The 27567-nt window shown below is 42.3% G+C and overlaps 1 protein-coding gene across 1 annotated transcript; it reads left to right on the top strand.

The window, feature by feature from the left end:
- The first annotated feature begins 363 nt into the window (after positions 1 to 363).
- PPP1R7 (protein phosphatase 1 regulatory subunit 7) lies at positions 364 to 24086 on the top strand. Its single transcript, XM_048505980.1, has 10 exons — positions 364 to 478; positions 2266 to 2388; positions 10401 to 10456; positions 13646 to 13711; positions 14082 to 14212; positions 17947 to 18109; positions 19654 to 19770; positions 20611 to 20715; positions 22113 to 22199; positions 23708 to 24086. Exons 1-10 carry the CDS (start codon positions 427 to 429, stop codon positions 23882 to 23884), a joined length of 1077 nt encoding a protein of 358 aa, XP_048361937.1. The 5' UTR covers positions 364 to 426; the 3' UTR covers positions 23885 to 24086.
- The last annotated feature ends 3481 nt before the right edge of the window (positions 24087 to 27567 follow it).

Below are 27567 nucleotides of genomic sequence, written 5' to 3'. Positions count from 1 at the left end.
CAGGACAATATTTACACAGAGACCACCCACCAGACCCAATTACAAAACTGAGAAATTACAAAAAGAGAAAACAGCATCTTCTCTCAAAAGTAGTCCACAGATTGGTGAATGACCAGGTGGTGGGAGGTTTGCTGTCTGACTGTTCCTAGTTCTTTTCTTCTTTCCGGTCTCCTGAATTCCTGAATAGAAGCATTTGCTGGGCAATGTACGTCTGGCAATTCCTGGATGGGTGCTCCCCAATGTCTCTCAGGAGGACTTCATTTCCCAAGAGGTCGCGGGACTAAGCGTAGGCGTAAGAACTCCCCTGGGAGTCTCTGCGGCGAAGCTCAGCCTACGATTGGCTGCGGTATAGTCACGATCGACTTTTTCATTGGTTGTCCCAGCCATTGCGTCCGATGCCGGAAGGGGGAGAAGGAGCAAAGCACTATGGCGACGACTGAGTCGGCTAGTGGGGAGGGAGCACAAGAGATGATGGAGGGTGAGAGGCCCGATTTGAACCTGACTGGGAAATGTCCGAATTTGGGATTGGGGCGGGCTGGGATTGACATTGCAGAGGCTGGGGCTAAGCAGAGGTGGTACGCGTCTTTATATGGGAGGGGGGCGCTGTGGAATGGGACTTCGCTATGTTGGCGGGCAATCTGTGGGATGCTCGATCTAGGGGGAGGAAGAGATGCACGTTTTTTGGGGAGGCTGGAGCCATGGGGATGCTGTGGTGAGGCCGCTGAAAGGGATGGAGAAGTCCCTTTAACGCTGTGTGTATGTTAAATACCGTCAAGTCGCTTCCAACTCATGGCGACCCATGTATATATGCTCGTTTTATTTCCTCTCCTGGAATCTCCCCTTTTCTCTCTCTCTCTTTTTTTAAAGGACTGTTTAGAGCTGCGGTGTTGGATATAAAATTAATTTTAAAGTCCACGATGTTTTGTGAGTGTAGTGGTGGTATGAAATAAGGGGCAGTAATTTTAAATAAGCCTTTTGAAATCAGGTTTCTGATAGCGTCGTCTTTCATCGATGTAAGTGGGATCATTGAATGGTCACAGGGTTCCTTGATACTAGTAGGGTATTGTCTGCTTTTGTCCATTCATATTCATTCAGCAGTACCACATACTTAATAGGATTGCAGCATTGTGTTTTTGTAAAATGACACCACCGTTTATTTTCCTCAGAATCCTAGCATGTTCTTCTTTGATTGCTCCCTTATGCCCCATCTTTGTTTCCTAGGTTTACCTTGCAAAGAGAGCAATGAGTTGCTTTATCAGTTGGCAGTGTAATATTGGCTGGTATGAATTTTTTTCTAGCATGAACGCCCTGGTGTGGTGATTGAAAAAAGAGTTTGGACAAGCCCAGTCTTAACTGTTCTATGCTCACAAGTTCTTTCTGGATACTAATGAAGATTTGCTGTCTTCATTAGTCTGTGGGAATGATTGGTTATGAATTAGGAAAATGTTCAGATTTTAAATCCCAGAGGTCAGCAATGTCCTAGTGCTATACAAAGCACTGATTGGATATTGTGCATTGAACCCCTGCTGCTGACCCCCTGGATTCTTAAAGAAGGCAGACAAGCAGTGTGTTCTGTAATCTTTTGCAGGACCCCAGTGCAGAAGGGTATGATAGCTGCGGCCAAGAGTACCTTCTGCTAATTTCATCAGGTATAGCATCTGTATCACCTCCTACATAGGAAATATATTGCACAGACACCCATATCTTTGAGAAATCCAGAACAAATTACTATTGCACGCTATATGTGGAACTGCCATTGGCCTGGAATAGAGTCTCACAGTTACTAATTGATAATTCAGAGAATGCATTTTCTGCACTGGCTCCCAGTTGTTTTGGGGCCCTGTTCAGAATGCTATTTCTTGAGTTTTAAAGCCCTCAACTGCAGCCATACCATTTCATGTCATCTTTATCCAGCATGAACTTGGATCAGGTTCAGAGGCCCTTTGCATGCCTCTATTCAAACATGAAGTGTAGCACATGAATACAAAGGATATGGCCTCCTCTACAGTGGTACCAAGATTGTGGAAGGAGATCTACCTTGCCCTCCTTATTGATAGTTTTCTGGTAAAAACATTTCAAAAATTTCTTTGGAGGACCTTTGATGTCCGAGTGCTAATGATATTTTATTGGGAATCAGTTTTATCTGACAGATGTGCTGTACTGTTGGACTTTTTGTTTGCCTTATTTTATCTCAGTATTATTTTCTTTCAACATCCTATTCTTTTTTTTTAAATTTAAATGTTTTAATTTTCTTCCTCCATTCAGTTGACAGACGAATTGAATCTGAAGAGTCGGGAGATGATGAAGGGAAGAAGCAAACAATTTGCATCGTAACAGACCTCAGTCAACAGAGTTTAAGGGATGAGCAGAATGGAGAGAATTCAATAGGTAAAATATTGTCCAGAGAGAGGGTTTTCACATGTTGCATAAGATCAAACTGATATGCACTTGAAAAGGCCAGGGAGAGAAGGACCCTTAAGCATGTGGATTGTCTGTAGACCTTCTCAGTTATGGTGCCATGTCTCTGGAGTTTCTTACTGGGGAGACCCACAAAAACCTCATGTGTCTCAAAACTTTAGGAGGCAGTTGTTTTATGCAGTCAGACTTTAGGATGTGCTTACATACTGCAGTATTCTTTTTGTCATGTCGATGATACTTTTTATATTGGGTTTGTAATTACTGACTTCCTTGACCAAGATAAGCCAATCTCCTAAACCAAGCAAGGCCAACCATAGTTAGTACTTGGATGGCAGACCACCAAGGAAGTCCAGGGTTGCTATGCACAGGGAGGCTATGATAAAACACTGTGGGGTCCTGTCAGCTGGCTGCGACTTGATGGCAAATAAATAAAAATTATTTACTACATTGCTGTTAAACTCTATCTAGCACGGTGTGCTAGGTCTGGTATAAAGTGCCATATGCATTTTTTAATTACAAATTGTTTCAATTGTTATAGGTTATAACGTCTAGTTTGCCTTTTGAGTCAACTTTTAAGTTCCTATTTCACACACTGGCTTTGTATAACATCAGTATTATTAATCTCTTAGTAGTACCAGGTGGCAGCTAACATTTTACCTAGTACATAATGTGCTTTGTTGAAAAGAACTGAATGCAAAGGAACTGTCATTGATGGATACTAAATTAATGATCTCTAGTGGTCCCTCTTAAGAAGCTTTCCAATAAGCTGCAGTGGTACATAGTACACAGTGTTCAGTGTTGTGCGAACAGTGATATCCTTATTTAACGTTGTGGTTTATTTGATATAAAATATCATTTGCCATAGCATGTGTACTTATGACATCTGTACCGCTTAATATGTCATGTTAATACTTATGCTGTGTTTCAGTTCTTTCTGATCATTCTAGACTTTTAAAATCCTAAAGCACTGCTTATTGGATGTCCCTTTTTGTTGATCCTATTGATTCGCTATGTGTAATCCTCTTTGAAACCCTATGAGAAAGGCAGATTATAAACTACACAAATAAATGAATATCAAAATGTGGTTATGGCTAATGTTAAATAATTTTTTTTGTTTTCTGCTCACCAAAAAATCTTCCCTGAAGATTTATTTTGGCAAGCAGCTTGTAGAATTGACTGGCTACATGATTGTAACAGGAGGAAACAAGGATTCTGGGATCAATGTACTGAAGGAGCAAGAACAGGATGTAGATAAAGGAGCCTCTTGGGCATCGTGGCATCTACTTTGTATGCAGAGATGGTGCGCTGCTTTGTGAATGGGAGTGTGATATAATGCATGTAGCACCTGTTGATAATGCCATAAAATGCTGTAATTGTATACATTGTTCTAGACAGATGGTTTAAAAGGTGAGGATGTTGGCTGGGAGTGATGGATGTGTGTGGTTCAGTGATTTTGAAGGGCAGAACCACAGTCATCTGGGCTTTGAGAAGGAGCAAGAAAGAGAACTGCTGGAGGGCTGATTGCGGAAGGTGATTATTGCTGATTGGGGAGGGTTTGTTTGCCTCTTGCTGACTGGTGGCCCACCTTCTGCTGGTTCAGCCTTGAACTGTAAGGCTCCTCCTCACCAGAGACAGAACATAGTCAGTTGGGCTTTGAGAAGGATCAGGAACGAGAACTGCTGTGTGACTTTTGTCAGGCTTGTAAGATGCATCAGTGCACAAAGGACATTCTAGAGTGAAGGAATTCACTTGGAAGGTGACGATGAATGCTCGTGGCCCATTTGCATTCAACTGCAGGGAATCTGCCATGTTCCTTTTCCTCCCTGATGACAAGGTGGACTTCACTTGTCAGTAGTGTGAACTGGTGGGGCTCTTAGAAAAAATGGTTTGGAGCCTGAAGGAAAGGATCACTATACTTCATGAGATCAAGAAAAGGGAGAATTTCCTTTAACAGAAGCTATGAGACCCTGCATAAGGATGGGGGAAACAGTCAAAGAGACAACACGGTGGTTGACTTTCCTAATGAGCCTCTAAGAGATACAGCACAAGCCTAAAGACCTTCAGCAATATGGCACTTACTATTCTTGGAACTCAAGAGTTGATACCAAGCCCTTGAACTGGAGACATAGTCGGAAGCACTGGAAGAGGAACAATCACAAATAGAAGAGAGACAGACTGAGGAAGATATGGAAGTACAAAGAAATGGCAGTGGAAGGAAATGAAAGCGTTCGTCATCAGCGACTCACTGTTAAGGGGCCAGAATGTCATGTGTCCAGGCCTCACCCCTTCGCCAAAAAGGTGTGTTGGTTGTCAGAAGCAAAGATGAAAGATACTGCAGACCAGATGCCAGAACTGATCATAGATTAGTATCCATTTGTGATGGTTCACATGGGAACCAACAGCACAGCTGTTAATACAATCACAAAATTAAGGCAGAATATGAAGTTCTTGTGAGGAAACTGAAGAGAATGGGGGCATAGGTGGTGTTCTCTTCCATCTTTCCGGTCAGAGGAAGAGGATGTGACAAGAACTGAATACAATGGAGGTGAACCACTGGCTCTGCTGGCAGGAATTATTTGGATTTTGGGACCATGGGCTAGGTTTTTGGGAAGACAGCCTACTATCAAGCAAAGGACTTCATCCATCAAGGTCAAGGAAGAATGTGTTTGGTAGAAACCTGGAAAGATTCATCAGGTGACCTTAAAACTAACACCACAAGGGTTAAGGAGTCAAACAACATAGGAGAGCAAACAGTTGAGGTCTATTTGGGAGTCTGTTTGGGAGGACCAGGACAAAAGGAGCCGATGGTGGGCAGCTTCAGTAGAAATGCCCAAGACATAGGCAATGAGAAGAAGGAACTTGAGCCTCTAATGCAGACAGAGGGATATGATTTAGTAGGCATATAAAATATTTATTGGGATAATTCCCATGACTGAAATGTAGTAATGGATGGATATGAGTTGTCCAAAAATCCTGAAGAGGTCAGAAAAGAGGCAGAGTGGCACTTTACTTGAGGAGATGGTTTGCTTGTGAGGAAATACTGAAGGAGGTAGGTGATGGCCATTGGGAGGGCAGGAGCCAGCCTGTGGCTGCGGCAAACAGCTCAGCTGGCAAGCAGCACCCCAGCATGGAGGGAGCACTGTAGGTCAGCCCTCAAAGAGACCAAAGCTCAGTGTGAGCTGAGGCTGGTCAGATAGGCTCACTGCAACAGGAAAAGCTTCAAGTACACACAGAAAGTAAAGCTTCAAGTACACACAGAAAGAAACACAGGTTAAAGAGGTGATAGGCCCGCTTATGGGTGAAACTGGAGAAACTCTGACACAGACAGAAAGCAGAAAGACTCAGTGCCTATTTTGTAGTAGTTCAGCAGTAAATGGCCTGTATGACCCCTTCTAAGTCTACATAATTATAGAATCATAATGAACATGAACCACTTGAGAGAGTTGGATGAGAGGGTATGATAGGGGGAAACTTGTATGTTAGAGAGAGGTTAAGAAAAATGGCCATTTGTTTTAGATCTTTTAATGGTAACGTTCACTGTAGTCTGCCTGAGTTACCAAATGGGGATCGAGTTGACTGAATGTGCCAAATTCCGTATGCTGAATTCAGATAATAAATGAAAACAGGGGTGGGTTTAACCAGATAGCAGCACATTCTGAAGCATTTATCAGTGTATGATACAGGGATTAATCAAAAAATGTTTTTACACAGCACATAACATCTCATGAAAGTAGTAATGTTACTTGCCAGTTACACCCTCAGGTTCTTTTACGATACATCTACACTCACACGTGAGCAGGCATATAATGTGCTTTGTACTTACACAAGGCTCAGTACTACTTTTAAAAGCCCATGTTCTTTATACCCTCTGACTGGTGCCAAGCAAACCGAGCACTCAATGTTGTTATAAAATACTGAGTAAGTCAAGATGTGGGGTTTTTATATTAGCTTAGGTGCCCAAGGATAGATAATACATTTCTGCTTTTACAGTGCCAGTACATTCACCTTCATGAAGAAAGTAGTCTACTTTCCAGGCAGGATAGCTTCCGCTAGATCTTTGCCTCACTGGCTGATTTCATGAGGGCAGCTGCATTCTGGTTCTTTTCCAGCTGGGTGGTACTTTAAGGTCCTCACTCAAGGGCAGGAACTGTTCATAGAATTTGACTAACATCTGCACCACAGCTATCTTTCAGCTTAAATAATGAAGATTCTGCTTGATCTGCTTTCTTAAAGCAGCCATGCGCTCCTTCAGCAGTGTGTTTGGTCTGAAGATTTCACTGCCTGCATCGCATCTCCTGCACATGTGCAGTTCTGGCTTGATCACAATTTGGGCAACTTTGCCTGCATCCCTGTGTATTCAGAGTTCATGGGGAATTCTGCCTTTGGCTGCTATCATAGGGTAGAAAACATGCCCTTCTGATTGTGACAATATTTTTGATTGATTTTTCCCTCCAGCGATTTTAATCAGAAATGCATATTCAAATTAGCAAAGTATGCAGGTGGTCACTTTATACGTCATTTCTGCAATAACTGATACATTTTTCAGTGAGTCTCATCTGTTAGTTTCTGGACTAGAATCAGAGTTTCATGCTATTCACTAATAAAATAAAAGGAGTGTTATCTTTTATCTACTTTTTAAATATATTAGTACGGGCAGTGGAATTTGTAATGATTAAAATGGCTATTTAATTGGATCTCTATTCATATTAATGTATAACTGAAAAAACAGTTGATGGTAACATGTGTGCAAGGTTTTTTTTAATGTAATAGTTGTCTGCAGCAGAGTAGATGGCCTATAGTACATGCTAAACAAAATTACACCTTGATTAATAGGTCTGTTTGGGACCATAGTGTCAGATGGTAACCTCAGCTTCCATTCTGGGTGACTTTGGTCCACCTTTCTTTCCTTGTTTTCTGTGTCCACCTTTATGCATTCTCCAAGACCTCTTCTTTATCCACTTTCTCATCTCCACCCTTGCCTCAGGCACTTTCCTCTAGTCCTATCCAGCTATAAATGAACTGGAGGCTCCCTTGCCGTCTTCTGACGTTTGTTTGACCCAGTTTTCCCTGCTCTCTGAAGCCGCTGTCGACAGGGTCCTGGCTGCTGTTAGACCTACTACCTGTCCTCTGGATCCGTGCCCCTCCTGGCTTATTAAAGCTTGCCGGGCGGAGCTACGACCCCACCTGTTGAATATCATTAACAGCTCCCTTGAGCAAGGAGTTTTTCCAGGTGGGTTGAAGGAGGCAGTGGTCCGCCCACTCTTAAAAAGACCATCATTAGATTCTGGAGATCTGGCCAATTACCGCCCCGTAATCTTTCGTTTCTGGGGAAGGTAATTGAGAGAGTGGTGTTGGAGCAGCTTCAGGGCTTTCTGGAGGACACATCGGCCTTTGATCCCTTCCAGTCCGGCTTCCGTGCTGGGCATGGGACGGAGACTGTTCTTGTCGCCATCACGGACATGCTCCGTATGCAACTTGACCGGGGCGGATCGGCGCTGCTGGTGTTGTTAGATCTTACCGCAGCGTTTGATGTGATCGACCACGATCTTTTGACCCACCGCCTGGCCGCTTCTGGGGTGCGGGGCACTGTCCTTCAATGGATTGCCTCGTTCCTCCGGGACCGGACCCAGCAAGTGTGGTGCTGGGACCAAGCCTCCCAAAGGTGCCCACTTCAGTGTGGTGTGCCCCAGGGAGCGCTGCTGTCCCCGCTATTATTTAACATCTATATGCGACCCCTTGCTCAGTTGGTACGGAGCTTTGGGCTGACCTGTCATCAGTACGCTGATGACACTCAGCTCATTCTGTTGATGGAGAGGGGAACGGTCATCGCCCCTGTGGCTCTCCAGCATTGTTTGGAGGAAGTTGCTGGTTGGTTGAAGCAGAGCAGGCTAAAACTGAACCCGTCTAAGACGGAGATCCTCTGGCTGGGGCGGGAGGGAGGGGCTGGGGATTTCCAGCCACCGGTGTGGGAGGGGGCTACATTGGCACCGGCCTCCTCCGTTCATAGCCTGGGGGTCCACCTGGATTCGTCTCTTTCAATGGAGACCCAGGTGGCCCATGTAACCCGGGTTGCGTTTTTCCATCTTCGTCAGGCCCGGCGGCTGGCCCCTTTCCTCTCTCAAACAGACCTGGCCACTGTGATCCATGCAACGGTCACCTCCAGGCTAGATTATTGCAACTCACTCTACGCAGGCCTCCCCTTGCGTCTGATTCGGAAATTAAAATTGGTCCAGAATGCGGCGGCACGTTTGCTCACAGGAGGTGCCGCCAGAGACCGTATCTCACCTGTGCTGTGCCGCCTGCACTGGTTACCAATTGAATTCCGAATCATTTTCAAGGTGTTGGTTTTGACCTTTAAGGCCTTGCACGGCCTGGGACCTCCATACCTACGGGACCGTCTTGCCCCACATGTCCCAAATCGGCTTCTGCGCTCAGGAGAGGCAAATTTGCTGGTGATCCCTAGCCCCGCAATGATGCGGCTGACCTCCACTCGGGCCAGAGCTTTTACAGCTCTGGCCCCTGCCTGGTGGAATGCTCTACCTCCAGCTACGCGGGCCCTGCGGGATCTTAAAGAATTTTGCAGAGCCTGCAAGATGGAGCTGTTCCACCAGGCCTTTGGGGGGTCCGGCCGCTGATGCTCCTCTCTCCTCTCTTATAACATCTGTGGACCCTGCTGTTCCCCCCCCCTTCTCCTCCCCTTTTTCTTTTTAGGGGATTGCTAGTAGGTCGCCATCGTTAATTTTGATATTAGGATGCTGCATTTTAATGGGGTTAATTTTAGCATATAGAGCTATATTTAACTTTGATTTTATTTGTGCTCTATTTGTTTGTTCTGTTCGCCGCCCTGAGCCCTTCGGTAGAGGGCGGTTTATAAATACAATAAATAAATAAATAAATAAAAATAATCCATCTGAGCTCAGATGTGGGAAATTGTAAGCGGAGAGGGATATTTGAAAGTTTTCCATACCTCTCTTACCCATGATAGCAAAACAGCTCAAATGAAGAACATTGATAGACCAATTTAGTAGTGACATACTGTGATTGAGAAGGGCTTGTATGCTTTTTATATGGCACTTGACAGAGCAGAGTAAAGCACAAGAGATGAGCCCCTTCCTCAAGAATCTTATATATTTGTATGAAAAAGGGAAAAGGAATATCAACAAAAGAGGAAGGCAAGCAAATGCAGTTGTAGGTACTTCAGCTTCTCTTTTATTGTGGTTGAAGGTTAAGGGATGAAGCCAAAGGGTTTGTAGGAAAGCAAGAGAAAGAAGAGAAAAGGGTCACCATGTAGGCATCCTGGAAGGGAATTTTGGCTATCACGTTCAGCAAGGGGGGATGAGTTGGGCCATTAAGGCAGAAAAGTTGCTCAAGAGAAGACAAACAGTGAATTGTTCAATGTATTACTGCAAATGCTGCATGCTAGTTAGGCACATCTACATGTTGTTGCTCGGTGTGCCAAGTGGAAAGCAAGTAAATTATTCAGCACAAATATCAGAGGCCTATCCCCGCCCACACAGGGAGAGAAAATTGCAGTGAGATGCAAGGATTTTTATTTCAGTGCATCTTCTTCCAAGTGCCAAAAGCCCCTGGTAGATTCTGATGAAAAAGTGAAACCTAGCACAACAGCTTGCAAACCTATTTAGTTATCGTTTCATTCAGGAAAATCCAGATCTTGTCCTGCAGGTGGCTAGATTAAAAATTCAGTATGCTGTTCTCCAGATAAGCCTTATGATTTGTGTACATTTTCCTGCTTGTATATATCGTTCTGGCCATCTCTTTGAGGTTTCCATTAGTGTAAGACAAATCTCAGGGGCCTTTCCCTGCCCACACTATACAGGGAGAGGTTTACATAGCTGTAGTAATGTTTGAACAAATTTGTTTTCCCTTAAGGCACGCATTCTCCGGTGGGAGGGTTTTCTACAAATTGGTTTCTTGTTGATGGGCAGCATGAGCTGATGCTGGGTGTGCTTACTGTGTTGCAGCTGAAGCAGAGACGCCAGTAGACATGGAGACAATTAACCTGGACCCAGAAGCTGAGGTAATGCAGGTTTCATTTATGTTGTAACAGCATATGGGAAGGGGTAACATACAACTCTCAGATATGGGTTTTTACAGTCCTGGCAAACTTTTATTAGTTTCCTTTTATGGAATTCCTTTTTCAGAGGAATGGCTTTTCAATCTGAAGCAGTTGTGTTACGAGGGGAAAATGTTTTTCAAGAAGACCTGGGTCACAACAGTACCAAACCTGGAGCAGAGATCTTCAGAGATTTTTTCAGTACCAAACCTGGAGCAGAGATCTTCAAAAAAAGGCTTCTGGTGATTGGTGCAGACTTCCCTTAGCTTGCTGAGTAATTGGTCCATGTGTCATTTTACAGGAGAGTCTGAAGAAAATGTACATGGCATTTTGCCAGAAGGATCTCAGTCCTAAAAGCTGCCTGTTGGGCCTGTTTGCTTTTACAGATGTGCAAAGCTGTTTGATGCTGTTTGAACACTTATCTCACTACCATCTCGCCATGACAGAACCAGGCATGGCTTTTCAAATAGGACACTTTTAAATAGGTATGGTTGAGGTAGAATAGCTGCACTGAGAATAAAGCTTAAAATGTACCTGGATTAATAAAGAATTAATGCTGCATATCCATGAGCTTTACATCTGCTGGTGAAAATGTTTATGTGGGCTAAGTCGTCAAGGGCCGTGGAAATCATCCGACGAGGCTGCACTGGCTTCACTGTATCCACTTCACAAATCACCAGGAATAGATGAGATGTCAATGAAGCTATTGCAAGTCACAGAAGTTCATCAAAATCTGAACAAGAATACGCCAACCAGCATAGAAAACAAGACAATGACCCACAGGCTGCAAAGACTGCAGCAACTAGTAGTGAAAACTGGTTGAAGGAATGTTGACAATTTGAGATATGTGCATTAGTGGCAAAAAAAAACCCAGTGAAGACATGAAGCAACTCCTGATGAAGATTAAAGCAGACAGTGCCAAAGCAGGACTACAGCTAGACATCAGGAAGACAAAAGTAATGATTGCTGAAGAATTATACGAGTTTAAGTTCGATGATGATGAAATTGAAATTGTTCAAGATTTTCTATTCTGTGTCTTCATCATAAGCCAAAAGGAAGACTGCAACCAAGAAATCAGAAGGAGATTGAGTCTGGGAACGGCAGCCATAAAGAAGCTAGAAAAGCTTTTTAAGTGTAAGGATGTATTCACCATCATTCTCCTGTGCATTCCCAGAGAATTCCTAGACGATTTTTCCAGCATTTTCTTTTAGTCTACCAGCATTCCAAGGGAGCCCCTCTCCCCAGAGTGTGCCACTGACTGTTTCCCACCTAGTGGTCACATGTTCCAAGCAGAGGACTCCCCTTTCCCTCAGTTTCTTCTTTGCCATTGGGATACTGTGTTCCCCCAAAAATAAGACAGGGTCTTATATTAATTTTTGCTCCCAAAGATGCGTTAGGGCTCATTTTCAGGGGATGTCTTATTTTTTTCAATGATTTTGCACCGCACATGTGACCAGATCAGCTGTGCCCAGGAATCTGTAACTAGGGCTTATTTTTGGAGTAGGGGTTATATTTCAGTCATCCTCCAAAAATCCCCCCAAAAATCATGCTACGGCTTATTTTCGGGGTATGTCTTATTTTCAGGGAAACAGGGTAGTAGGATAATCTTCCAGTGTCTGTCTGTTTCTCATGAATCTGTTTTCCTTTTGTCTGGATCGTCAGTTACCTGGAAAAGACCTTTTAAAATGTTGCAGAAAGCAATCTTTAAGAAATATACCAAATGTCGCACACAAATGATGTCTGATGAACATTTATTCTGCTTTCTGTGCTTAGGCAAAGGGCGCATGATGACTTTATGTAAATTCTGTTTGCAGGTCGCCCCTAAGATCTATTAGGGCGTTTACTAAGTATGCGACCAGTCCAAGGGCTGCTGCACAGACAGAAAACCTTTACTGGCATATACCAAATAATTATGATTGAACTGTAAACAAAATTAAGAATAAGCCATAAGTACAAATTACAGATATAATAAGAAAACAATAGTTTATCTCCCCATCTTATCTTGGGCTGCTGTACATATCAATACCTAGATGATTGGTTAGTAGCAGTGCCATCTTTAGATGTTGAATCCATTACTCTGTGTCCTAGTTTCTGGGTAGCAGAAAACAAGCTTGCTCCCTTTTCAATATGACATCCCTTCAAATATTTAAACGTGACTATCATGTGAGCCCTTAACCTTTTCCTCTCCAGACTACACATGCCCAGCTCCCTAAGTCTCTCCTCATAGGGAGAGCTTCCATACCTTTTACCATTTTGATCGCTCTCCTCTGGACATGTTCCAACTTGTCAGTAGCCAGAACTGGACACATTATTCCAGATGAGGTCTGACCAACACAGAATAGAGTGTTACTATTATTTTCCTTTATCTAGCCACAATATTCCTATTGATGCAGGCCAGAATTGCATTGACTTCCTTAGTTACATCACACTATTGACTCTTGTTCAGCTTGTGGTCTACTAAGACTTCCATATCCCTTTCACATGTACTGTTGTCAAACCAGGTGTCGCCCATCTTATATCTGCGCATTTCCTTTTTTCTGCCTAAGTGTAGTGCCTTACATTTCTCCCTGTTGAAATTCATTTTGTTAGTTTTGATCCAGTTCTTTGATCTGTCAAGAATTCTGAATTCTGTCCTCTGTCAAGAATTCTGAATTCAAGAATTTTTGGATTTTGACCATGTCCTCTGGGGTATTAGCAACCCCTCCTCATTTGGTGTCATTTGCAGATATAATTAGCATGCCCTCTATTCCATCATCCAAGTCATTGATTTAAAATATTAAATAGTACTGCGCACAGGGCAGAACCCTGTGCCACCCCACTAGTCACTTCTCTCCAAGATGAAGATGTGCCATTAGTGAGACCCTTTGGGGTTGGTCTGTTAACCTGTTACAAATCTGCCTTACAGTGGCATTGTTTAGCCTATGTTTTACCAGCTTTTTTGCAAGAATATTATGCAGGACCTTGGTTTCTCTGTCTGGATAACTTGGAAATGCTTTTGACCTCTGGGCTTTCTTATTATCTGGATGATAAAGACCAGTCCTTCTTTGCATTAATTTCAACTATAAAATATGGAGGGGGGGCGAGCAAACTGACTTGTGTGCAGTAAACTGCAGTCTGTGAGCACTAAGATGGTTTATGGTTGTTTTCTTGCAGGATGTTGACCTGAATCATTTCCGAATTGGCAAGATTGAGGGTTTTGAGGTGCTCAAGAAAGTGAAGGTGAGGCTACATATAAAATATCAGCCATGACTTTCCACCTTCTCCAGGTGAGCAGGATGCTGCCATGAGAGAGAGAGTGCACAGCACAGTGCTTTGTTATATGTCCTCAGGAGTAACAATCTGCTGTGTTTTCCCAGCTAGGAAATTAGTAGTGTACTATGGCTAAAGTTCCATTCCTGGTCCTGAGGTTTCCCTGTTTGGGGACACATAGTTAGGCCCTCAAGAGGGTGCAGATGCAGATTAGGAGGGGAAACAGAAGTAATATTTGTAACTACAGCCTAAAATGTGTCTTTTCAAGACAATTAAACATGATGTAGAACTTGTATATCATTATTTTCTCCTCTTTTTTAATCTCGTCTCCACATGCTAGACTCTCTGTCTCCGTCAGAACTTGATTAAGTGCATTGAGAACCTGGAACAGTTGCAAAGTCTCCGAGAACTGGATCTCTACGACAATCAGATTCGGAAGATTGAGAACCTGGAAGCCCTGACGGGTCTTGAGTGAGTACTTGGACAAAAAGTGAAGAAGCCACTTGAGCTGTCTAAGAGAATACATCCAGCGTTCTTTTCACTGTGGTTGCCAGAGATAACTCATCAATCATCTGTCAGAATGACAAGCATTACTATAATGTGGATGCATTTAGTAATAAAACTTGGCCATAAATAGTCCCATTACAAATATGTGCAAGACAATACTTCATGCAAGATATATGGCTCAGTTTAGTTATCACGCTGATATATGCTAACCATAGTTTACATCTGAGTTGTACTGATAGTGTAGTGCTTAGGTGTCAAACTCATGGCCTTGCAGATGTTATGGACTACAGTTCCCATCATCCCCTGCCAGCTGGCAGGGGATGATGGGAACTGTAGTCCATAACACCTGGAGGGCCGCAAGTTTGACACCTGTGGTATAGTTGAAGTCTTTCTCTCCTGGTCCAGACATTTCTTAGTTGCTGGTTTCCCCAGCTGGGACCATTCAGCAGAGCACAGTAAGTTGATGATGATGATTATTATTATGGTACTTCCATTTATATATGGGAAACAATGAAAAGTGGTGAACCAAAAGGACAGCTAACCAGCTCCATGCAAATATCACACCAGACCATGCTGTGCACTAGCCATAGTTAGGAAAAACTATGATTTGGCTTGATGAGTTGGATCCAGCCCAGTTTTTTTCTGAAGAAGAAGAAGAGTTGGATTTATATCCCCCCTTTCTCTCCTGTAGGAGACTCAAAGTGGCTTACAAACTCCTTTCCCTCCCCCCCTCACAACAAACACCCTGTGAGGTAGGTGGGGCTGAGAGAGCTCAGAAGAACTGTGACTAGCCCAAGGTCACCCAACTGGCATGTGTTGGAGTGTACAGGCTAATCTGAATTCCACAGATAAGCCTCCACAGCTCAGGCAGCAGAGCGGGGAATCAAACCCGGTTTCTCCAGATACACCTGCTCTTAACCACTACACCACTGCTGCTCTCTGTTGGGTGTTTAATTATTTATTGATTTGTTTTTATTTTATTCTATTTTATGAGTTTGTCATTTTATTTTGCCAGCCATTTCAACTACTTTCTCCTAGGAGGTGGCATAAGCATTTTTAAAGAAATAAACTATTGTTCCTGTCTAATCTCACTGCATTCATAGGGCCTAGACTGAACTAACATAGAATGCAATTGCACTGTCAGGGAGAAACTTAGCCATGCCTTTCTGGCAATTTCTGTTGGTTCCTGTTCTCTCCAAGAATTGTTAAGGCTCCATTGGCACCATAGCCTTAGTTTCATTGAAATCATGCCATTAGAACATAAGAACATAAGAAAGAGCCTGCTGGAATCCATCTAGTCCAGCACTCGGCTACTCGTAGTGGCCCACCAGATGCCTTTGGAAGCTCACATGCAGGATGTGAAAGCAATGGCCGCCTGCTGCTGCTGCTGCTCCTAAGCACCTGGTCTGCTAAGGCATTTGCAATCTCAGATCAAGGAGGATCAAGATTGGTCCCGTAGTAATAGATCAACTTCGCCTCCATAAATCTGTCCAAGCTCCCTTTAAAGCTATCCAGGTTAGTGGCCATCACCACCTCCTGTGGCAGCACATTCCAAACACCAGTAACGCATTGCGTGAAGAAATGTTTGCTTTTATTAGTCCTTATTCTTCCCCCCAGCATTTTCAATGTATGCCCCCTGGTTCTAGTATTGTGAGAAAGAGAGAAAAATTTCTCTTGTCGACATTTTCTACCCCATGCATAATTTTATAGACTTCAATCATATCCCCCCTCAGACGTCTCCTCTCCAAACTAAAGAGTCCCAAACGCCTCTCCTCATAAGGAAGGAGCTCCAGCCCCTCAATCATCCTCGTTGCTCTTCTCTGCACTTTTTCTATCTCTTCAATATCCTTTTTGAGATGTGGCGACCAGAACTGGACACAGTACTCCAAGTGCGGTCGCACCACTGCTTTATATAAGGGCATGGCATTGATTGAATGTCTTTTAGTTCTGAGAGGCTTTTATGCTGTGCATGTTAAGTCAGAGAACTTCTTCACAGGCTAAAAACAGTTCTTGCTCTTGTGCGTTATTTGGAGAATGATGAGAAAATGTTATAGTTGGTTTTTAAAAATTGCGGGGGGGAGAGCTTAATATGGATCATGTGGCCCTTCTCTCATGTTCATTTTTGTATCCCACTTCTTTATATCATCTGTTTTCCTCTTGAGATTTCCTGAACTGAAGTGCATTCTGTTTTCCTGCTTTCCTCAGTACCAACAAACTACATTGCCTCCAGGGGCCTTTCCCCACTTCAGAAATGGTACATCATGTAATCCGCGCCCTTTACACTCCACTGCTTTCCAGCGTGGAAAAATGCTCCCCACAGCACTGTTTGCATCGTAACCCTTACCTAAATACTGTGCGGGTTGGAAATGAAGCATTCCCCAAGACCGCGCATTTGGTGGAACGGGGGTGTGTGTGTCTCTCTCTCTGTTGTGATTGGATGTTGTACCGCTTTTGAGGATTTTTTCCCCCTTCCTGAAATAGATGTGGATTCGTTGCCCTGTAGACACGCCCTGCTGTTGCCTGATTGGTCAGGAGCACACACGTCACAGTGAGCGGCGTGAAATTCAGTATCGTGCTAGCTGCCGAAGTTCCCCACAACCCCGCGCCCAGCACGCAGTTTCCCAAAAGTTGCTGTTCAAAACAGCAGCAAAATTGACACGTGCTGAGGAGCGGGAAGAGTGGCAAATTCGGGGTGACTGCGCTGTCGCCGCTGGCGTGGTAGGGAGTGCTTGAAAACCCCAGGTCATTTGACTGGGTTACCGCGCAACAAACAGTGAGTGGGGAAAGTCCCCAGGATTACTCTAGATTCACACTCATTTAAAAAAACCCACTTTGTAATAAGAACCAACTAGTGTGAGTGTTACACTTAAACCATTAATCTTAGGTGAAGAACTGCAGAGGGTACAATAGGTATAAACTAATATTAATAAAAACAAACTATGTTTTAAGAATCTTGAAGCTGAGAATATTCAATTGCTTCTCTTAGCCTCCAGCCGAATAACTGGAAAAATATAAATCAGTTAAAGGAAAATATACAGTCTTATCAGTAACATCTTGCTTTCTGAATCACCACTTTATATATCCTTGCTTTTCTAGCATTCTTCCTACAGTAATCTTTTTTTCCCAAAGAACCTTACCATGTTCTTCTCTTTTCTCCCCTCAACCTGTCCAATATATATCTCCTCAGTCACATTCCCTTGTCCAGTCAGAACAGTTTACTCTCTGTGCACGCATTCAGTCACTCATTGTCACTCCTTACACACACCTTTCCCTCCTTCCCTACCAGCCTCCTCACCTTTTAAGTTGTTTGTCAAGAATTATGTAGACAGTTCACAACATTTAAGAGCATTATTTTCATATCTTATATGCAGTAAATGACAGGGCCCTTCTTTGATTTTTCTTGGTAAAAAGAGTACTGTCGCTACTATAATTCCTACTGCTCACTACTCGTACGTATGTTACAGTGGCAGTGTATTTCAGTTTAAGCTTAAACTGGGGATTCCCAGGTTCAGACCGTCCTCAAGCTTCAAAACTCATTGAGTCACCATGATCCTTCAGCTCTCTCCATCTCTTCTACCAAAGATGGTGAGGATAAAATAAGAACCAACCCTCTGCATGGCACCTTCAGTTTCATGCAGGAAGTATACAAATGTGATGTTGTCTAAGACTACTGAGGTGTTTTCTTTCCTTCCTGTTAGGATCCTGGATATTTCATTTAATATTCTACGGAACATTGAAGGGCTAGATCAGCTCACTCAGCTAAAGAAACTCTTCCTGGTCAACAATAAAATCAGCAAAATTGAGAACCTAAGCAATCTACAGCAGTTACAGCTGTTGGAATTGGGATCTAATCGAATCAGAGTAGGTATTTGCTTCTTCCTATTGTTTGCTTCCTAGGTCCAGTTGGCAAATGGCTCATGTCAGACAAGAAAATGGAGGAATACTGACCTTCAATTACAGATCAGCTACTGTGATAAAATAGTGACTCAGACAGCCAAAGAAACCCTGAGAGAGCTGTGATCCATATCGCTTTTAAATTGTCTTCTACTTTCTGTTAAGAGATACAATGCCTCTTTCTAATTCAAGGGAAGAAAGTAATGCATCACAGTGTACAATTAATTATGATTCTCTTCTCCTAAGCAAGCACATTGAGGGACTCTATCACAAATCAGGATCCAGATTTTGAAAAGTAGCTTTTAAAAAGCCTTTTCACTTTGCAGAGGGTAAAAAAAGGCAGGTTGCAGAATTGGGGCTGGAGGGAAAGGGGAAGACAGCAAGGTAATGAAAAATAGGATCATTTGATAATCCACAGGAAAGGTGTGATTCTGATTGTAATTAGAGCTCATGAAATCAGTTGCAACTCATGATGACAGATCTCAGATTAAAACTTTACAAAATAATAAGTGAGGTGATAAAAAAATCAAAGCAGACTCAGCCTAGCAATTTGATAGGTAGCATGCATCCCCTTCTTTTTAGTCTTTGGAGAATTTCTCTTAAGGCACAGCTAATTTTTCCCTCTAATCACAATGCTGGCCATGTCTCCACCATCCACCTTCCAATCAGCTGTTCTGCCAAGTGGTATCTCATTGTTCCACGTGGATTCCCAGAATGTTAATTATCAACCATTTCTGTTAATGGGTTCATGGTACCACTTCTTCTGATCTAATGGTTCTTTTAAAAGAATTTCATTACATAGACCCTCTGGAAAGCTATAAATATCAAGGATGCAGCCTTAAATTTGAAACTGACTTTTCTTGAGTACTTCGATAGCTTAAGTGCATGGGCAGTCAGTGATTCTAGGACCCTGGGCAGAACTTGTAGATGGAGCCCCAGAAACACTAAGGTGAGGAGCAGAAGGGCAATTAATAATAGAATGGGAGGGGGAGATTGTCCTACAGTGTATTGCCGTCCCTCTGTGCTGCCTGAATCTCAAGACAGTGCAGGGGATTAGATGAAGGAGAGTCAGAGAACCCCCCAGCCAACCCCAGAGAACCTACCCTACAGCCAATCACTCTCCCCTTCCCCCCCCCCCAGGAGATCAGTAGTGATTCCACGCTAGCAAAAGACTTCAAGATGGCAGCTGAGGCAGCTTGCTGGGGGTGGGGGGGGGGCTGTCTGCAAAGAGCAATCCCAGAACAGCAGTCCACGCCCTGTGACTAAGATTGCTCCTACTTAATTTTACATTATGTGTTCATTCACCTTTCTTTGTCAAACCAGAGTAGGGACTGCCAGAATAATGCCATGGACATGTTGGTCCTACCTCAGTATCGCAGTACCTGAGTGGGTGAGGCAGTGTGTATTTCTTGGCAGTGTTTCAGTGTTCATCCGCTGGCGCTGTAAGTTGATAATGTGTTTGCTTACTAACGAAAAGATAGTTATAATACTTGCTGTGATCCTTTTTTCAGGCAATTCAGAATATTGATACGTTGACTAATCTGGACAGTCTCTTCCTCGGAAAGAACAAAATCACCAAACTCCAGAACCTTGATGCGTTAACAAACTTGACAGTGCTTAGCATACAGGTACCACCCCTGGACTTCTCATTGCATTTTTCATAGGGATGTCATTTAACATATCTGAATTTTCCTGTTTAAAAACCTTACAGAACTTGATTTTTAATTTTTTTTAAATTTGGGGCTGAAAATATTCTGGTACCTGTTTTCAGAACTGAGAATGTAGGCAGTAGTTATCTGGTGTGCGTTTTTCTTCTTTTTCAACAGGAGTTGTTCCAGCAGCTTGCTAAATGAATAGGTTCAACCATCTATGCTACACTAGAGAAGATAAAGTGAAATAGAATTAGGCTGTTTCTCTGTATAGAGTACAAAACTCATACATAGCATGTCTTATATCAATAGAATATTAAGACAGGAGGGCTAACTACCATATCCTCTTTTGTTACTTCAGAGTGTAGAAAGTCCTCAGACTAATCAGGGAAGGCCTATTGCAGTTCACCTTGATGCCACTTCTTATTCTGCTTTTGAAATACATACACCTGAGATGAGCTAATGAGAGACTTACTATACAGCTGTAGGATGATTTTCAGTGATTTTTCCCCAAAATATTTTATCACATTTTAAACATGATTTTATGAACTGCAGCTATTCAGGAATCTGACACTGATGTACGTCAATCATGCGTGAACACGCTTCACAAAAATAATCTGCACATTAAATGTTTTCAAATGCGTGCATCTACTGAAGTCACTCCAGGAAACATATCATAACTGCAAAATATTGTGTGAAAAGTAGACCGAAACCCCCTGGGCTTGGAAGTCTTTCTGGGTAGTCTGAGAAGTGATCTGTACATTTCTTCACAGTGAATTCTTTTCTAACACCTTTAACAGAGTTTTATGACCTCTCTAGAGCAATCGGTTGACCAAGATCGAAGGACTGCAGAATCTGGTGAACCTGCGGGAGCTGTATCTCAGTCATAACGGCATAGAAGTCATGGAGGGACTGGAAAACAATGTGAGCTGCTACTTGTTTTTATTTAATGATGCGGCACCACTAGCTTTTGATAATTATCTGCCTTTCTAATAGACACAGAGCTTCATGCTTGAGATCATTTGGCATAGCCAATAAAGCAGGACAGAAATCCTCTAATATTTTCCTGGATAAAAATGCCTTCAGTTCTTCATAAATGTGTAGTTTAAAATTTAAAGGTATTTATTATCCATTTGGGGTTTACGAAAGAATGAGCAGTTGTTTTCAGAAGCCATTGTACATTGTGTGCTGAAATGGTAGGTCGCACTATGTAGACAAAATCACTAAAAGTCCACACAGTGCTAACTGCGCACAGCCTAAAATTACAGCATGAAAAGGGGCAATACATAGCATAAGTCTGATTTTTAGAAGAGCTTGGAAAAAAGGAAGCCAGTATATACTAATGGATTAAAATGAAGTCTTTTTCTGTCAAGGCACCTCGCCTTTGGAATGTGCTCCCCTGTGAAGTTCAGTTGATACCTGCTTTAACTGTCCTTCAGGTGCCAAAACATTACTTTCTATGCAGGTTTAACTGAGGGTTTCTTCTCTTTAAAAGCTGTTTTCATGGTTTACTAGAAGGAGACTCTTCTGAGGACTCTGTGATGGATATAATTTTAGGATGTTCAATGTTTTGTTTATTTAGAACATTTTATTCTGCATTTTCACAAAGTTTGGGCTGTCAAGATGGCCAATAGTTAATAAAAATAAACACACACAAACACATACTACACAACAATTAAAAATGCAAGCAAGGATTGTCAATGAGGGAATGCCAAATGAAGCAAATTGATTTTCACCTGCAGGCAGAAGATAATGAAAGGCAATAAGAATGCTGTTTTTATATCACTGGCTTGTTTATACAATGATAATTGTTTTAATTGTATTGTTTTACTTAATGAGCTGTCTTGACTAGATTTCTGGAAAAGTAATATATTAATTGTCTAAACAAATAATCAAATCAGTGTTCATTGTTTTCATTGTTCTCTCCTATTGCGGATAAGACTTTTAACCTCAGATGCCTCCATGATTCGGTACTGTGAAAATCCCATTCTGTTAGCATTCTGGAATATGAGTTTTGCTTTCTTGGGCAGTGTGGTAGGTAGTTCCACACCACTCTGTAGATTAGAAATGTAGCATCTCATTTTAGTAATCCACTTATAATTGGATTGCAGCCTTCTTTTGCTACCAACCAGTTCATAATAATATAGCTTCCCTTTTCTTTACCCCAGAGCCAAGAACCTGTAAGTTTATGTACTGGGGCTGGGATCTGTAGCATATATATGGTTGCTGAACTCTGGATATTTTGCTATAGGTAATATCCTTTATAATGCAAAGGGAACAAACCAAAATCCAGGCTAAAGTTTTTTGTGTATTTGTTTTAGAATAAGCTTACAATGCTGGACATTGCAGCCAACAGGATCAAAAAGATTGAAAATATCACCCATCTAACAGACCTCCAGGAATTTTGGGTAAGTTGAAATAGGGAAAGGGAAAGAGAGATTCTAGCTTCCACCTGCTAATCAGTTCCTTGAACTAACACATATGTTAATGTTCCCAGACTTCTCCCAGAATTTGTAATAGAATTTTAAATTCAAGCTTTCATTCCAAGTGGGCAGAAGGCAGGAATCGGGTAAAGCTAATGCATTCATCGAACAAGACCTCAGGAACATTATAGTGTATCTGACTAAGCCCAGTAGTTTTTTTACAACTTCTACTCATATATTGTTCAGGAGACCCAAAAAATGTCAAGTACAGATTGGGCTTTAGAAATAGTCTCAGTTTGTTCTGTAAAGAAACCTTTTGTGCTACATTTTAAATGTTTTCTTTCTTTCCCTGTTAAGCCCCTTCCTTCTCTCTCTCTCTCTCTCTCTCTCTCTCTCTCTCTCTCTCTCTCTCTTCATCTCATAGAAATCCTTGTTTAGTTCACATACTCTTCCCCCCCCCCCCTCAATACAAGCTGGCTCCACAGGTTACCTGCTCATCCCTGTTCTGTGTGTCCCAATAGTATCATGCTTGTACTTTGTCTTTTTTTCTCTTCCTGCACTTCAGAGTTCTCTTGGTTATCCTTCCCCTTCTGTACCCAGCAGTGATTCCTTTATCCCTTCTTTTTCCTACATACAAATTTAACCTAAATTATTTTTCCAAAAGTTGTTACTTCAGCTTCCCACAAGAATAAGTATATTTTCTGTTTTTGTGCTTCCTGGTATTATGAGATCCTGGCAAATACAAGGGATTGTATCCAGAATTAAATCTGTGGACTTCCCACTTTCCTCTTTGTTCCAGTAGTCTTCTCTGACTCCTGGAAAGAGCATTCTTCGGGTTGTGGGATCTGTGTGGAGGAACAGTGTGGAGGTTCAGGAGAGGACTACTGTGAGGAGTGATGAAATCATCCCCTCCTGTCTTCCATGAGTGGAGCTCTGCTGATGGAAGAGGGAAGACGGGGCAATCTCATTCTTTCCCTTCTCAGCACCGTGCTGCGACCTGCACAGTGGATCCAGTAGATGAGTCCCGCGACTCTAGGAATAATCTTTCCAAAGCCTGGAAAAAGCTGCCGGAATGGAGAGGAATGCACAGCACTTCTGCACGCTAACAGTGATACACTGCTGGATATAAGCCCTTGAAGAGCGCTTCATTTCCACGGTCTCCTAACTAGCATGAGAAAATGACCTTTAAAGAGTGAATAACTGTAATTTTTTAGTAAAAAATTCATGCAAACAGCCCCAGTTTCATAGTTGAGGGACGGGGGGCGGGGGTGCAGACAGAGTTAATTTTACAAGCTGGCTTGGCCTTGAATTTATGCAAAGATTAGAAAACAGAACAGCAGGTTTACTCTCTTTTATTTCACTTTGTTTTGCAATGAAGTGATTTTTAGGCAAGGGTGTAAATTAAGTGTCTACAGCCTGGCAGATACAGATAATAAATGTTGTGCCTTTAAAAAAACTGCTGTGAGTTTGTTTTTTGTGTGTTTCCCTCCTAGATGAATGACAATCTCATTGAGAGCTGGAGCGACTTGGATGAATTGAAAGGAGCCAAGAATTTGGAAACTGTTTACCTAGAGCGAAACCCCCTGCAGAAAGATCCGCAATACCGACGCAAAATCATGCTGGCCCTTCCATCTGTCCGGCAGATTGACGCCACCTTTGTCCGCTTCTGAGCCTTCTCCTGGCCCTTTTCCCCTTCTTTCTTCCCAAAGTGTCACAGCTGGGACTTTTATCCGCACTGCACCCTCTGTCTTCAGTCCATTGACACTTAAAGAGCAAAAGGCCAACAAAGAGCACTGAAATCCGACCTTGCATATAATGCACACTCTGTTGTCGTTTTTGAATATTATTATTAAACCTTAACATGTGAGATTTCCTGGTTGTGACAGTGTCTCTTCCTGTTGAGCAGTGCAGCAGCAAGTTTGTCTTCTCATAAGCAGCATCTTCTGTCTGAAAAGCAATAAGTCTGTCCTTGGAATCACAAATCCACTGGTCTCCCAAGCTCCTTCCTGCTTGCAGGCAGTAGCAGTAATCTTCAGAATAGCAGCAGAGCTCTGCCAAGCACTGAAATAAAGCAGGTGTTAGCTTTATCAGAGAGAAGAGCAATCCTTTATTCTGTCCCCTTCCTTAAGCTGAGCACAGGCAAGGTACCAGCCAGTACCTTTCTAATGACTGTAAAAGCAATTAGTTGTAAATAGAGTGCATTGTCAAGTATAGCAGCTTTCACTAGACTCCACTTGTCTGTTCAAGAGCTAGACTGTTGCTTACATCTGTCAATATTTGCACTGAAGAGGATAGTTGTTCATATCCTTGTTCCCTTTGCACAGTCGCACCTTTGTTCATTGTTCCTCCATTTACCATTCCACCCATCTGATCTGAAAGCGGAATTCCTGTGAGAAGCAGTCGGGCAGGTTGGAATAGCCAGTGTCATATGAGTGCACTGTGCACCACATGTAAACTTAGGACTGTAGCATGAATGCTGTAAAATTCAGTAAAGCAAGCTATACTCGACGAGTGTGTGAATTTCACCTTGTGCTTCTGGATTCAAGACTGAGGGGAATCTTACAAAGGATTATAACTATAATTTTGCCTATCATTATGGATAGAGAAAGGTGGTCAGGCTAATAACTTTCAGGTGGTCAAGCTCTAATAACTTTCAGGGCAGCCCCAACCCTATCAGATAGGCACGGAAGATGCAGCTTGGAAGATCCAATATAGACATGAATTTGAAACTTTTTTTCAGGGAGGCAGTTGGGCATGGCTCTTGAGTGTGTGAGCAGTCAGATGAATTGTTCTCCCCCTCTTTTTGTAAAAGCAAAGATCCCAGGAGTGGCAAATAATACAAAAATTGTCTTCTGACGAGGCTGCAGCTGATGAAGTCTCTTTGTTGTTTTTTTAATTATATTTTCATCTTTCTCTAAGTCTAAGGAGTTGAAGGCAATCTAGAGTGAAATTTGTGAATGAGAGTGCCGCTACTTTTTTCAGGAAAAATTTGTTTGGCTGAGTGGCCATTTCTGGTGCCCTAGCTTGTGCTGTAGCAACTTAGAGTAAAGAGAGTTCATTTTTGACCTCATGGAATTTCAGTGTTTATTGATTAACATGTCAAGGAAGACAAAATTTGTGACTCCAAGTCTGACAAAGCCAAAAGCTTAGTGTTTTATTTTGTATCTTGCTCTCAGTGTTATAATACTCAGGCTTAAGAAAACAAGAGAGGATGCTAATTGAAGAAAGGCAGATGAAACTTGCAATATCCCTGCAGGAAGCAGTATGGTTCCACAGGGCCTATAAGACAGAGCTGTTCCACCAGGCATATAGTTAAGGCAGCTATTCCATCTAGGACTCTCCGTTCCCTCACAACCCTTTTTCCTCTCTTTCCCTCCTTCCCTTCCCTGCCTTTCCTCCTCTTTCCCTCCCCCCCGATTTTTTCCCCTTTCCTTTTCCCTTTCTTCCTTCTCCCCTCTGTTCATTTAACCTACTCTCTCAATTATGTTGAAGACACTTTTGCTATCTCTGGAAATATGGGAATTGAAATGGGATTTTACGTAACTGAGATTTTAATCTGTTAAATTGAGATTGTTTATGAATGTTGGAGCCACGCTGAACCCATGCAGGGAGGGTGGCACACAAAACTAAAATTAAATGGATAAATAATATTTAGAGCAATGTTATGTTTATGATCACTTTCAAATATGAAAAAAGCTAGGATCTGGATATAAATGTCAACCAGTCTTCGCTTAGTTCTTGAAGAGCTTGGAAAAATCCATGCCTTGCAAAACCAATCTCACCTAAAGTTGTCCTTCGGCGTTTTCCTCTGGGAAGTAAATAAAGCAGGCATTCTTCTGTGTAGTTCTATGGTGCTTCTCTAATTATAAGCCACTCCTGATACCTTTAACTTTCAACAGAAAATCCACCTGTTTCACTTAGTTGCTTGTGGAAGGTGAGCACTCAACTTGCTTTGATGGTTTCAGTGCAGTCTCCTGAATGCATTTCTTAAATTCTTTCCATCACTCTTCAATTATGATTTCATAGATGAGATCATCAGAACTCTTGAGCCAGCAGCAGAAGGTAGATAGATGGCTGTCTGTGTAGCTAAGGTGCCACTTGTAACTTGGAAGAAACTCTTTTAAATGTGTCTTGCTGTAGGTCTTCTGGCTAGCATTGCTAATTAGTGAGGGTTTTTTGGTCCCAAACTTTCTGTCTTTAGAATACAGAATATGATTGATATTTCGCAAGCAGTCATGTTAAGAGCAATGCGTAAGTGTGTGGCAGTAAGGAGGGCTACGTGAGTACATAACTGATTAGCTTTCTACAGTCTTATGTATCTTTCCTAGGAGATCATTTATGTGACTGTGCGGCCCACAGAACTTCTTAAATTTATATAGGATCACAGCCCGGTGCACTTCTCCAATTAAAGATGTTGGGTAGTATTTAAAAAGGAGGCTGCATTAAATTTTTCTTTGCAATGGCAATTAGAAAGATCATCCCCAATTCCAGTAACAGTTTTTGCAGTATTTGGTCATTGTCAGAGACTTCTGGGGAGGGTGGGGTGGGGGACATATAACTCTTTGGCAATTTATAAACAAATCCTTTGTATGTGAAGCCTACTACCAGTTCCAACATCTTTTCCACACTGCCTATCTGGTAAAAGCAAATGTTCAAATTTTTCCCACAAATCCTGTGCTGCATGTTTTCTTCAGTGTTCTGGTGGCAGATTTTGGAAGCCTTGGCTTTATGAAGTATGGTTGTGTTTACTTGCCAGAATGGTCCCTTAAGAGGATAATAAATGTCTCCAGTCTTGGAGATCTTGACCAACAATTCATGTACATTGCCTGGCTGTGTAATTTTGCATTTACTGTGAGATGATGGTAAAAAAGTAAGATTAGATTACCTGTTTCAAAACTAGATACTGCTTATAGTTCTGAACCTATTAAGTCCACAATCTTGTCCATGCTTACATGGGAATAAGTCTAGCAGAATTAATGGACAGACCTTTTGAGTAAATGTGCTCAGAAACAATCTTGAGATTGCATATCTGGCACGTGGCCTGACTAAAAGGACATTCCTGGTCAAAAGGACATGTTTATAGAGTTCTGCCCCCCCCCCCCCAAAGATAGCAACACTAAGGGTCACCTGCTTTCTGAAAATATTCAAGTTTAAGTGTTAGACTACACTACCATGCATCTCTGCGTCAACAATGGGTTGTGGTTTGTTTGTTTTGCGAGGGGTAAGTAGTGATCTGTTTCCTGTTTATTCCTTGCAGTTATGGGATAGTTGGATTTTTTTTGCTGTGTTCTATAAAAGTGATTATTAAATTTGCCTTTTGTTCTTCCTTTCTGCTGTCATTCATGTCTAACCT

Source organism: Sphaerodactylus townsendi, linkage group LG08 (genome assembly GCF_021028975.2).
Source record: "Sphaerodactylus townsendi isolate TG3544 linkage group LG08, MPM_Stown_v2.3, whole genome shotgun sequence".
Lineage (NCBI taxonomy): Eukaryota > Metazoa > Chordata > Lepidosauria > Squamata > Sphaerodactylidae > Sphaerodactylus > Sphaerodactylus townsendi.
Note: the sequence above shows the minus strand (reverse complement) of the source record. Positions and strands in the feature narration are given on the sequence as shown.